The sequence below is a fragment of the Microcaecilia unicolor genome, chromosome 4, assembly GCF_901765095.1.
Source record: "Microcaecilia unicolor chromosome 4, aMicUni1.1, whole genome shotgun sequence".
Lineage (NCBI taxonomy): Eukaryota > Metazoa > Chordata > Amphibia > Gymnophiona > Siphonopidae > Microcaecilia > Microcaecilia unicolor.
The window spans coordinates 172,808,701-172,822,130 of record NC_044034.1 but is presented as its reverse complement, the minus strand read 5'-3'; the positions used below and the strand labels follow the sequence as shown (position 1 = coordinate 172,822,130).

At 43.2% G+C, this 13,430-nt stretch overlaps 1 protein-coding gene across 4 annotated transcripts in view; it reads left to right on the top strand.

Moving 5' to 3' along the window:
* The window catches only part of USP47 (ubiquitin specific peptidase 47), a 309,973-nt gene that overhangs the window by 290,874 nt on the left and 5,669 nt on the right, over window positions 1–13,430 (top strand). For 3 of the 4 annotated variants that reach the window (XM_030200979.1, XM_030200978.1, XM_030200980.1), the window contains exons 25-27: window positions 4,637–4,767; window positions 5,847–5,894; window positions 5,981–6,111. In XM_030200979.1, coding sequence (XP_030056839.1) covers window positions 4,637–4,767; window positions 5,847–5,894; window positions 5,981–6,111 — 310 coding nt within the window. The remainder of the gene's footprint in view (window positions 1–4,636; window positions 4,768–5,846; window positions 5,895–5,980; window positions 6,112–13,430) is intronic. The other variant, XM_030200981.1, reaches the window with a different exon arrangement.

The window sequence follows — 13,430 nt, the reverse complement described above, 5'->3', positions numbered from 1 at the left end:
GTGTTGCAATTGGATGTATGCTTTAGTGTGTATAATAGGATGAATAAATCCGGATGTTTCCCCAGACATTCTTATAGATGCTGCATCTGCCGCATTTCTGGTGTCCATAGTGAATTTCAGATGGTCATGCTCCTATCTCAGGAAGTGTGGCAGGCACAAGAATCTCATTCAGGTTATTTCCTCTTGAATAGGCAACAGTCAGATGTTTATCCTTGAAACACGTATGATCATTCAAGATATGTGAATGGCTCCTGATGATCTTCTTAATCTTATTGCCTGAGAAATGAATATCAGAGAGTACAGACAATATCTGGTGTGTCTTTATTTGTTCTTGGTTCTAACAATATTCTTCTCTCCTTCTGGCACGTCTTTATATAGCCATTGGATATGTCTGCAAAGATTCTGAGTGAATCTTTGTGCTGTGGTGCGTGACTATTTATGAAAATCTTCAAATCCTGAACAAATTCTTCTGAGTAAGAAGCTATGAGAGTGGTAAATTTTTCTTAAGGCTTCAGTTATGGTCACTGGTATACTCATTTCTCACCCAATAAGATTAAGAAGATCATCAGGAGCCATTGGCATATCTTGGAAGATCATACGCGTTTCAGGGATAAACACTTATGACTGTTGCCTGCTCAAGAGGAAAAAAACCTGAAGGAGATTCTCCTACTTTCCACACTTCCTGAGATAGGAGCATGACCATCTGAAATTCACTATGGACATCAGAAATGCGGTCTGGGAAATATCCGGATTTATTCATCTTATTATGCATAGGATATACACACTAACGCATACATCCAATTGCAACACCCCCAATGTCATTAACGTCATTCAATGGCCCTGTAAGCTGTTATATATTGGTAAGACTAATCGTATGATTAAAACCCACATCATCGAACACCAAAATTGCATAAACAGGAATGTTGAAACTGCTCCATTGGTGAATGATTGGCACAGTGCAAATTATTCTATTGAAGATTTAAAATTCATGGTATTCAAAATCTTTAAATCCCACTGGCGCAGAAATAATAACAACTTACTTTTACAAGAAGAACGTCTTATCTACGAATTCAACACTGTCACTCCATCAGGCATTAATCAAGAAATTGATTTCCACCCATTCTTTTGAATTCACTAATCAATATGTTCTCTGCATCCTGTTGTGTTATTATTGCATCATTTTTTTTCTATCTATAGTATTTCATGCCATATTCTGTTTATGGCATCGTCATCATCAATCCATATTAGCAGAATAATTTTTCCCTGTATCATTTTATACACACTTATAAATGTTTGACTGTTGAATCATATTATTTATTTACGTTGATTATGTTTTACCACCATTCATCAATATTTTAAGATATCTATATTTATTTTTATGCGTGTTGTTGGAAAGGTTTTACATACTCTTAGATCATTTTTAAACACGTCTACTCCTCTGTGGTTTATTCATCAGGACACTTGGTTCTCCTGTATTCTCACTTTTTCCCTTTTTATTCCTCCCATCCTTCTCTTTCCATTTCTCCTTAATTTTATCCCTCCTTACCCTTTCTCCCAAATTACACTATCCTATCCTGTCTACCCTCTTTTATCCTAGTCATATATTATCTAGCTCAACTTATCATACACTACAAAGCCCAACTTTACATTGTTTTACTACTGTTTTATTAAAATTCTATTAATTTTGTATTTCAAATTACTATGTAAGCCGTATTGAGCCTGCATTATGTGGGAAAGCGCGGGGTACAAATGTAATAATAATATTTTCCAGCTCCCCAACACGTTCTTTTCATTTTTACCAGTTGGCATACCTTTTAAGTATAACGCTTCATTTGTTTGTGTATTCCCCTTTTTTCAGTATGTGTTCTATTTACTTTTAATTCTTCTATCATCTCAATTTTAAAACATGCCAATAGCGAACATGCAACTTCTCTGAGTACAGACAAGCCCGCATTACCGGCAAGTTTATTGCCTACAATGCCTGATGAGCATGCGCGGATTTTCCCGCTCTCTGAACGCCACTTTAAATCTCGGCCAGTACCGATTTCTGTTTTTCCTATGTAAAGGATATTAACATTGACGCTTAAATATACTTTTGAACTCTTATCGGTAAGTTCATACAATTTTCGGTATTTGTAGTCACAAAGGCACCAATGTCTTTATGTAGTTTCCTTTCTGCTGCCTTTTCTCCATAAAGCCTTGCATATCTTTTGCAGGTAATTTGCTACTCGCACACAGTATCGCTGGCTCTCTGTATTTCTTAACAGCATACGCACCTGTTACTTGTTTTCCGAGCTTTCGCACTGCACTTGTTTTCCCGTCTTGTCCTAATACAAAACTTGAATATGTATGTCCATTTCCCCTTTTTTGTGAATCTTATTCCCGTGTTTTACCTATTGCTGGCACACATTCTTTTGGTCTACAGGAGATTTTTGCAGCATGACACTGTCACTCTAGCTATCGCAGCAACACTACATTATGGTTTTGCTTCTTTTTCCTTTTTCACTTTTGATTTAGCATTTTTGCTCTTTAAGTTTATTAAGCACAGTACATTTGCATGTATTTTTCCCTATTATGTTTCCACATTAGTATTTTCACGTATCCTACTATAACCCTCTGTAGTCATCATAATATTTATCTATGTAGATCAGGGGCAGTTACCGTTTTTGCAATGCCTTCATGCCCAAATACATCATTTGCTTCTCTTTATTTGCAGGAGCATTTGGCCTTGCATTGCCACAAGTGTTTTTTGCATAGTGCATCATTTATGCATGCAAAGTCTTTTTACAGGTACGCCTTCTCCTATACAACAGAGAAACATATTATTTCTTTTCATTCCAGCACCATCCATTCTACTGTGTACATACATACATTTTCTCTTTCTCTCTTTTGACAGACCACTACTCCATTTCTACCTAGCAATACCATCTTATCTTTACCTTTATATTGTCAGGTCAGTATTTTACACACATTTTCACTTTTTTTACCATTCCAATGTTTTAACAACACTTTGACTTAATTCTTGTCCACCTTTTTACGTAAGTGTGTTCATTAACAGTATATTTATTGTTTTTTATGTGCTTGTGGTTTTTTAATTGAATATGGTCATGTCATGGCAAATAGATTTTATTGTATGTATCTAGTCATTATTAGTTGACTTTTTCTGTTGAAATGACTTATGATATCTTATGTATGAATCATCTATGTATGTTTTATCACATTTCATATTATTTTAGCTGACATTATTTGTGTTTGATATCAAACATATAAATGGCGAGTGACTGTACTCACCCGCAAATGCGCAGTAGAGACTTCCCTCTCTGTCCCGCCCCCACGTCAATACGTGATGACAGGGGCGGGACAGAGAGAGAAACTGCGCGAAGGGGAGGGAGGGAACCGCCAACGTCGCTACCGCTCCCCCCACCCGGAGTCGCCACCGCCGCCCCCCCTCCACCCGACCCAAGCACTCTCTTCGGTATTAACTTACATTGCCGACACGCAGCAGGCAGATCAACTGAGCTCCCGTCGGCCTTCCTTCCCTGCCTATGTCCCGCCCTCGCCGACGTTACGTCACACGAGGGCGGGACACAGGCAGAGAAGGAAGGCCGACGGGAGATCTGCGTGCTGCGTTTCGGCGACGTAAGTTCAATAACGAAGAGAGGGCCAGGTGGAGGGGTGGTGGCGGTGGCAACTCCGGGGGGGGACCAGCAGCGGCGACCTCGGGGGGGGGGCCTGCAGCGGCGAGGGGAGGGGGCCTTGGAAAAACCCCATACTAGCCCGTTTTAACGAGCTCAACGGCTAGTATATATATAACATGAATATATATATTTATATATATATATAGATATTCATGTTAGTTATTATTACTATTTTTCTATTTTCACTTTTGTTTTTATTGTAGACTCCTGAGGCAGGCACGTTCCGTGCTGAAACATGGTGCCGTGTCGAGTCTTGAGTATTGATTTTATGTTATCTTGTTTGGCACATATCATAGCAATAAATTTTTAATCTCATTGACCCTGTTGTTTGTCCAGCCTTCCTCCATTCCCCACTCTTTGTGCACCAGGAAACACACTACGGCATGTGCGGCAGTTCCTCCACACCTGTAACATTGCAGCAGAACTTAGTTTGGGAGGAGATGGGGAGGTGGTTAGATTCATAATTTGGCATTCTTAAGTCAAAACAGTGTCTCATTGGTACATGCATACCTGTTCACACATGTATGTAACTATGGCTCCACTTCATTATAAAATTTAACTAGCATAAAAATCAGTTGCTATCTCCAGGGACACTTGTGAGGTGCTGTATAGTCTGGAATGTATATAGTGTGATATATTCTAATCTCATGCATTCTTCTCTCATGTATTTTCTTTGTTTGCAGTTGTTGAAAATGTTTTTCTGTAAATTGGTGAGAATGTTTCTCTACTTTCAATAGTTTAGTGGTTCTCAACTCCAGTCCTTATGGCTTCCAAACAGATATGAATGCATGAGCTATTTTTGATACCTTTGGTGTAGGAACCAGTTTCCTTTTCATACTATCCTGCACAGTGAAATTGAGAATGGCCTTATCGGTTGTAAATGGGCTCTTTGATTGTTCAAGTCAGAGTTATACAGTATCACTCCATATCTTCTGCAGAGGTAGAAAAAATGAAATCCATGTCACAGCTCGCTATTCTGTCCCGACAATGGAGACCATCAGAAATGAAGCTAGATCCTTTCCAAGAAGTTGTGTTAGAAAGCAGCAGTGCTGATGAACTGAAAGAAAAGGTGAATTAATTTCTAATTATACATGAGACAACCATTTTTCTGCTCATGAGAAAAACCTATTAAAATGCAGCAGTCAGAGTACACGCTTCTCCCCCAGCCGTAGAGATCAGTGGCTTATTAATCTGCTGGAATGCTTTCAATACCTTTTGACACCTCTGTTTATCATAGAAACTCCCAGTCTGTCGCAGCCCATGGTCATAAAAACAGAGATAGATATGTTTTCTTGTTGTTATTGCCCTCTCCCCATCCTTGATGGAACCCTCTTCTTTCCCCTATTCAGTCTCAGCAGAGAGCTCTGTTTCATCTTCTCCTAACAATAGCAAAACCAATCATTTTCCTGTTCACAAAGAGAGTTGACACTTTTCTGTATTGTACTTTACACGCATGAGGACTAATTTTCCTATCCAGAAAAACCTGTTAATGACCCTTGCTCTTTCCAAATGTTGTTCACCCACACCAAACAGGCTATCACCCTATTATGTTTGCAGGTGCTGTCACTGCTTCTCCTACTATACCAAATAAAGATGTTAATACTATGAGAGTCCTGTTTAATTGGAGGGAGTCAACATTTAGCATTTTTGAGTTGTTAAAAATAGGACTGGGATTCATATCCCAGTTGCCTGAACTTTTAGCACACCTTCTACTAACGTTTACAACAACTATACACTGGTTTCATAACTGCATTTTACCCCAGAAGTCATATATAGAATATATAGTGCACTCTGTAAAACTTTTAAGGATTAACAAATTAGGGGTTACAGTTCCTGCCTACTGCAAAAGCAAGACTGGCAGTGTCCATAATCTTAAAATATGAAACAGGCCCCATCTCCTCATTTCATTCTGTGGCCATAAATCTGTTCCTGCCTGCAGAGATCCCTCAAGAGTTTTACATGTCGGTAAATCAACCACTTCTGTAACATTTCAGTCCATTTGAGATAAATTGTTTTGGAATCTGTTGAAAAATGTGTAAGAGGTTCTTTGTGTGGTACATATATTAAGCTTTTTGTGTTGTCTTCCATGTGCTTTTTCACATTTACAGAAGGGAACAGAAAATGTTCAGGTCTCTCTTTATCTTACAGCTTAGTGCATTAAGTGGAATTCCTCTGGAAAGCATAGAATTTGCAAAGGTGAGTTGGGAAAGTGGAGGTTTTATTTAATTGTTTCTTTTAAATCTACACATAGATTTTTTTTTTACAAAAATACTTCTCTGCAGGGTAGAGGAACATTTCCATGTGACATTTCAGTACTTGAGATCCACCAAGATTTGGAATGGAATCCTAAAGTGTCAGCATTGAATGTCTGGCCTCTCTATATTTGTGATGATGGAGCTGTTATATTTTACAGGTATGTAATGTTTTTAGCACTAAATTCTGAAAAAGGGTCTTAAGTCCCTTTGGATAATTGATATGTTGGCCTAATAAGAGGGATCACAGTCTAATAAGACTTAGTTTTCTTCAAAATCACTGGAGCTACTAGGATTCTTCAGTACAGCATATTCTTCAAAGTATCTGCCACACAAGCCAAGCCATTGTTTTGCCAAACGATATAAAATATAGAGCAGAGAATGTAAGAAAAAGGAGCTGAGACTTGCAGTATCTTCAGTGATACAAAGCACAATAGAATTCCTAATTACTACTGTCACAACATGCCTGGCCACCCACCTGGGGTTACCCCACGGCCACTTAGAGAATCTATCCCCAGCACAACTCAGGTCCACCTGCACCTGCCGCTTATGCTGTATACTAGTACCCTTCTCCCACCGACTGGATCACAACCGCCTCTGGGCGAGTCTCCCACTCTCAAATTATCCACAATGATTTCTAGGTTACAGGGGCCACACTTCCAATGGTTCCACAGTTCCTAGAAAGCACTCACAGACCCAACACAGAAACCACCAGGATTCTTTGTCAGTCCAGACAGAGAGGCAATAAACTAAATATTGTTTATTGTCTTTTAAAAAATCGAACAGTGGAACAAATTAGTGCAATTAGCAAACAATAGGTAACTGAAATATGGATCAATTATAACACTAACTAAACATTTGCATGCTTCCTAGAAAGTACCTAGGGAGATCAGGACATATATTTCACCGAGCCTCAGCAAAGAGTTCTGTCGCTCCTTTCTCCTGGGCTAAGACTGATGCAACAACTGCTGGGTAATTTCTAACTCCAGACCAATCAGAGCCCAGCCAACAAGTTTTAAGATTCATTTCTTCAATAAGTGAAACTAAAAGGGGGCATGCATTTTTCTATAACAGCTTTAACATAAAAATACATGTACCACATGCTTTCCAAACTAGAGAAATGCACTTCAAGAGTTAAGGCAATTTTACAGGTTTAAAACACACTGTTTTGTCACAACTACAAATTGTACTTTGGGGTATTTTAGTACCTAGTTGTAAAAACAGATGTATTATGTAGTATCTGCCCATGAGTCTTGCATTATACAGGTATAATGGAATATTGAAACATATTTCTTTCTTGTACAGGGATCTTGCTTATCTGGGTAGTTTAATAGTTTAAAGTGCTTGATATACCACTCTTCTTAACAGAGTGGTGTACAATATAAAATTTAAACAATCAGAAAAGAACTCCAGTCATAAAAGGAAAGAAAAGAACCCATTCTCACAGCTATCAACTTACATCCTCAGCAGACATCCTCCTAAAAGCTGTAGCTTCCACAGTGAATCCACAATTAATAAACCCAAAAGCTTTCTGAAAGTTTTTTTTTTTTTACTTTAAACTGTTTAAAAGACTCCTCTTCAAGTTGCTCCAAAGAGAGCTGATTACAAAGAACAGGGATATGCCAAACAAAAATTTGTTCTCCCTTGTCACAGTCATATGTGTCCAACGATTGCATTATGTGGTAGTACCAATAAAAACACGTGGAAATATTGGCATGTTAAAAGCCACATATTATCTACTAGGGAGGGAAATGTAAAATTTATTAATTAGGATGTTAATTTCTTCTTTTGTCATGTTTACAATCAAGGGAGTCCAAATTCTCACAGTAAGGGTAAATATCACAGCGGGGGTGTACACTCATCAAACACCCATAATAGTCCCAGCGCTGAAATTGCTAATAACACACTTATTGCAGCATATATGTGTGTCTCATTTAAAACTGAAATTTATTTACATTTAGTAACCCTGTGAACCATCAGAGATGACTCGTTTCACATGAACCTCAGCTCATGACTTGTCTTTACTCTTCATCGGTTCACATCTTCTGTATCTTTTCTCTTGAAATAATAATGCTACTTATCTGAAATGTTTTTAAGCATAATTGGCATAAACGGACCAAACGACATGGACTATGTTTCTGTACTGCATAAGGAAAGTTGCCAGTGTCTGCCCTCTACATAACTCAAAAGAGCTGAGGTTCATGTGAAACGAGTCATCTCTAATGGTTCTCAAGGCTACTAAATTTAAATAAATGTCAGTTTATATTCTGCAATAAGTGTTATAGCATTGTGCTGGGACTTATGAGTGTACAATTAAGGGAGTGGCAGTGGGGAGCATAGTTAACCTCATTACTCATTTTAGTGTTTATATGGTGAAAGGTAGTAGTAGTAATAGGTTATGTGTGTGTGTGAGGGATGAGGTTAACTATGTATAATCACAAATAAAAGTTTTTAAAAATATATCACCCACATAGAGATGAAATAATAAGCACAAAAACATTACTAGTGAATCTTGGCATAAAACCCTATACTTTAAAAATGATAGTAGAGAATAAGTGAAGAAAATGTATTATGCATTTTAAAAAAGCTGATCTGAGCTATGAACCATGCAGAAGGGAAAAGAGCCAGACTAGAGATCTGGGTTTTTTTGGTTTTTTTTTAGATATCGGTTCTCCAGATAACCAGTGCTCTACAGGTTCTATAAATAGATATCTAATATTTTTAGGTTCAGAGGAGTGGTGTTTGTTGGGTCCATGGTGCACATATGCTACTGCTGATGTGTAGGTCTCCTTTCAGAGCTGTTGCTCAACAATATGTTTGTTCCCTGGATTTTTTAATTGGTTGCACAGGCTTTATGGAATTTGTTGCAGATAATTTACAACATGAGCTGGACATTAGGACATTTTGAAAGAAGTTGAAGGTTGTTTTATATAGGGGAGCTTTTCATGTGATTGAGTGATACTCTTTTATTGAATGTTTCTGTCTCAACTCTTGTTTGTATTTTATTATTTCTGATGTGTTCTTGTACCCCACCTAGCAACTTAATTTGGCAGGAGATAAATAACCAAATAAATACAAGAACAAACAAATGTGCATGCCCATGTGAGTCGAGCAGACACATAAGCTGCAAGGGAACCTTGTGCAGTAGAAGTCCCCATTTAATTAGAGAAAGTTTCACAGAGTGACAACTAGCCTATAAATTTGAACTTTGCCCCACTTCACCATGTACTTGTCAAATACCAATAATGGTTGCAGTTTTTCCAGATTTATTGACCTTGATGTTTTTAAAGTTCCTTTTGTGCATTATAACGGCAGTCCTATAACAGGGCACCTGGTAGGAACCTATTTTTCGCTGAGGACAAGCAAGCTGCTTGTTCTCACTGATGGGTGACGTCCACGGCAGCCCCAGGATCGGAAAATCTTCCTAGCAACAGAAGTTTGCTAGCTCTCCCGATATCCGCATGCATCACGCATGCGCGACCGTCTTCCCGCCCGCTCCCGGCATGCTCCTCAGTCTCTTTTTCCACGGTCAGAACGGACGTGTATCGCTCATTCGATGCCCCAGAGAGGCCCCCATCGCGTTCTTCGCTGCGGATTTCGTGCCTTTTCAGCTAGTTTCTTCGTTCTCCTCTTGTGCATATTAAAAAAAATAAAAATTTGTTTTCCGTTACTTCTTCGAAGTTTCCCAAGTAAGTTTCCTTTCTTTTCCGTGTGCGGCCTGTTTCGTCGCCCGTCCAGGTTTTTTCCCTTTTTTCGTGCCCCTCTTTTTGGCATCATCACGTTTCACCTCGCAGGCGCGATTTTTCCGCCCATGTGATCGAAGCCTGCCAGCGGCTTCAAGAAGTGCACACGGTGCCACCGGACAATCTCACTGACTGATAGACACGTTTTGTGTCTTCAGCGTCTCGGGGCGGGTCATCGCCCGGACGCCTGTACGTTGTGCCTCCAGCTAAAAAAGAGGACCCAGGCGGCGAGATTGGCTCAGTGGAACATCCTGTTCGGAGCCTTGTCTGGTCCTTCGACATCGACGGAGCCAGCGGTACCGAGGTCATCGCCGGTATCGATGTAGGCATCGGAGGGAGTATCGACATCCGGAGCACAGGTGATGGCTGTCCAGAGATCCCACGCTGGCCATCGAGTGGGTCTCCACTTGCCTCGAGGGCTCCTGCGGTGCAGGCCTCCCTGGACCGACCACCTTCAGACCCGGCCCAGAGGAGACGTTTGGATTCCACATCTTCCTCTTCGCGCGAAGGCGAAGAAGCACCGTCATCGGTCACCTTCCCTTCGCGGTACCAAGAGCTCCGGGACACAGATTCGGTACCCATGAAGCGTCGACGCCGGGAGGACCACTCGCCCTCCATACAAGAGGTGTCGATGCGCTCTGCTCCGGACAGCCCGGTACCGCCTCCGCGGCCCAGACAGGTTCTCAGCTCGTCGCCGGTACCGGCCCCGCTGCCTTACTCAACAGCCACTCTGGACGAGCGCTTCAGAGCCATACTTCCAGAGATTCTGGAAAGGCTGCTGCGACCTTCTGCTCCGGTACCGCCGGTGCCTGCGCTGGCAGTACCGTTGAGAGATGCAGCAGTTGGCTCTCCGCCCATGGTGCAGACTGCGACGCGGGTACCACTTGCGGCACCAGCGTCTGCTGCCACCCATGAGGACTCCCTGCCGACGTCGCTGGAGGGAGCTTCGTCGCCGCCGGCACGGGAGTCTTCTTCTTGGCGGCGTCGAGACGGGCTCGGCTTCGGACTGAAGTTCATGAACTTGTGTCCGATACCGACGGGGAGGCGGAGGAGGACACCAGTATTTCTCTGATGAGGAGTTTTGTGGTCTTCCTTCCGATTCCACTCCTTCACCTGAGAGAACGCTTTCTCCCCCCCGAGAGTCTGTCTTTCTCCTCCTTTGTCCGGGAAATATCTACAGCCATTCCCTTCCCAGTGGTTACTGAGGACGAGCCCAGGGCTGAGATGTTCGAGGTCCTGGACTATCCTTCACCACCTAAGGAATCGTCCACTGTTCCCCTTCATAACGTCCTCAAGCAGACATTGATGGTGAACTGGGCAAAACGGTTAAGTAACCCCAACATTCCCAAGAAGGTTGAGTCCCAGTATCGAGTCCATGGGGATCTGGAGTTGATGAGGACCCAGTTGCCTCATGACTCTGGAGTTGTGGACTCAGCTCTCAAGAAAGCCAAGAGTAGTAGAGATTACGCCTTGGCGCCCCCGGGGCGTGAATCTAAGACTCTAGACTCTTTTAGGAGGAAGGCCTACCATTCTGCTATGCTCGTGTCCAAGATCCAATCCTACCAGCTCTACACGAGTATCCACAAATGCGGAACAATATGCAGCAGCTGGCGGACTTGGTCAATAAGCTCCCGTCTGAGCAGGCCAAGCCTTTTCAGGAGGTGGTCAGGCAGCTGAAGGCGTGTAGGAAATTCCTGTCCAGGAGTGCCTACGATACTTTTGATGTAGCATCCAGGGCTGCTGCTCAGGGTATAGTGATTCGCAGACTCTCATGGCTGCATGCCTCTGACCTGGAGAATAGGGTCCAGTAGTGGATGCTCCTTGCCGGGGGGATAATATTTTTGGTGAGTGCGTCGAACAGGTGATAGAACAGCTCCACCACGGGACACCGCATTCGACAAGCTCTCCCACTGGACGCCTTCAGCATCTTCCTCAACAGGTAGACGGTTTTATGGGGGAAGGAGGAATGCTCCTTACGCTTATAGTAAGCGTAGGTACAATCCACCTGCCCACCAGCCTGCTCAGGCTAAGCCCCAGCGCGCTCATTCGCGTCAACAGCGTGCGCCTTCTCAGGCCCCTGCAGCTCCCCAACAAAAGCAAGGGACAGGCTTTTGACTGGCTCCAGGCGAGCATAGCCGAGATAAAAGTGTCTGTGCCGGACGATCTGCCGGTCGGAGGGAGGTTAAAGTTTTTTCACCAAAGGTGGTCTCTTATAACCTCCAACCAGTGGGTTCTCCAAATAGTCCTGCTAGGATACGCCCTCAATTTGGCCTCCAAACCTCCAAATTGTCCTCCGGGAGCTCAGTCTTTCAGCTTCCAGCACAAGCAGGTACTTGCAGAGGAACTTTCCGCCCTTCTCAGTGCCAATGCGGTCGAGCCCGTGCCACCGGGGCAGGAAGGGCTGAGATTCTATTCCAGGTACTTTCTTGTGGAAAAGAAAACAGGGGGGATGCGTCCCATCCTAGACTTAAGGGCCCTGAACAAATATCTGGTCCGAGAAAAGTTCAGGATGCTTTCCCTGGGCACCCTTCTTCCCATGATTCAGAAAAACGATTGGCTATGCTCTCTGGACTTAAAGGATGCTTATACTCCTATCCCAATACTGCCAGCTCACAGACAGTATCTTCGATTCTGTCTGGGAACACGGCACTTTCAGTACTGTGTGCTTCCATTTGGTCTCGCCTCTGCACCCAGAGTGTTCACGAAATGCCTGGCGGTAGTGGCAGCGTCTTTACGCAGACTGGGAGTGCATGTGTTCCCTTATCTCGACGATTGGCTGGTAAAGAACACCTCAGAGGCAGGAGCTCTACAGTCCAAGCAGGTGACTATTCAACTCCTGGAGCTACTAGGGTTTGTGATAAATTATCCAAAGTCCCACCTTCTCCCAGTCCAAAGACTAGAATTCATAGGAGCTCTGCTGGGCTCCCAGACTGCTCATGTCTACCTCCCCGAGGCCAGGACAGACAATCTTCTGTCCTTGGTCTCCTGGGTACGAGCATCTCAGCGGATCACAGCTCGGCAGATGTTGAGATTGCTCGGCCACGTGGCCTCCACAGTTCACATGACTCCCATGGCCTGTCTACACATGAGATCAGCTCAATGGACCCAAGCTTCCCAGTGGTTTCAAGCTGCGGGGGATCTGGAAGACGTCATCTAGTTGTCCAGTTTTTCTCCAATCCCTTCATTGGTGGACGATTTGATCCAATTTGACCTTGGGATGTCCTTTTCAAATTCCTCAGCCGCAAAAAGTGCTGATTACGGATGCGTCTCTCCTGGGGTGGGGAGCTCATGTCGATGGCTTCACACCAGCCGCAAAAAGTGCTGACTACGGATGCGTCTCTCCTGGGATGTGGAGCTCATGTCGATGGGCTTCACACCAGGGAGGTTGGTCCCTCCAGGAGACAGGTTTCCAGATCAATCTCCTGGAGTTACGAGTGGTCTGGAACGCGCTAAAGGCTTTCAGAGATCGGCTATCCAACCAAATTATCCAAATTCAGACAGACAATCAGGTTGCCATGTATTACATCAACAAGCAGGGGGGCACCGGATCTCGCCCCCTGTGTCAGGAAGCCGTCAGGATGTGGCTTTGGGCTCGCCGTCATGGCATGTTTCTTCAAGCCACGTACCTGGCAGGTGCAAACAACAGTCTGGCTGACAGGTTAAGCAGGATAATGCAACCTCACGAGTGGTCTCTCAACTCGAGAGTCATTCGCAAGATCTTTCAAGCGTGGGGCACC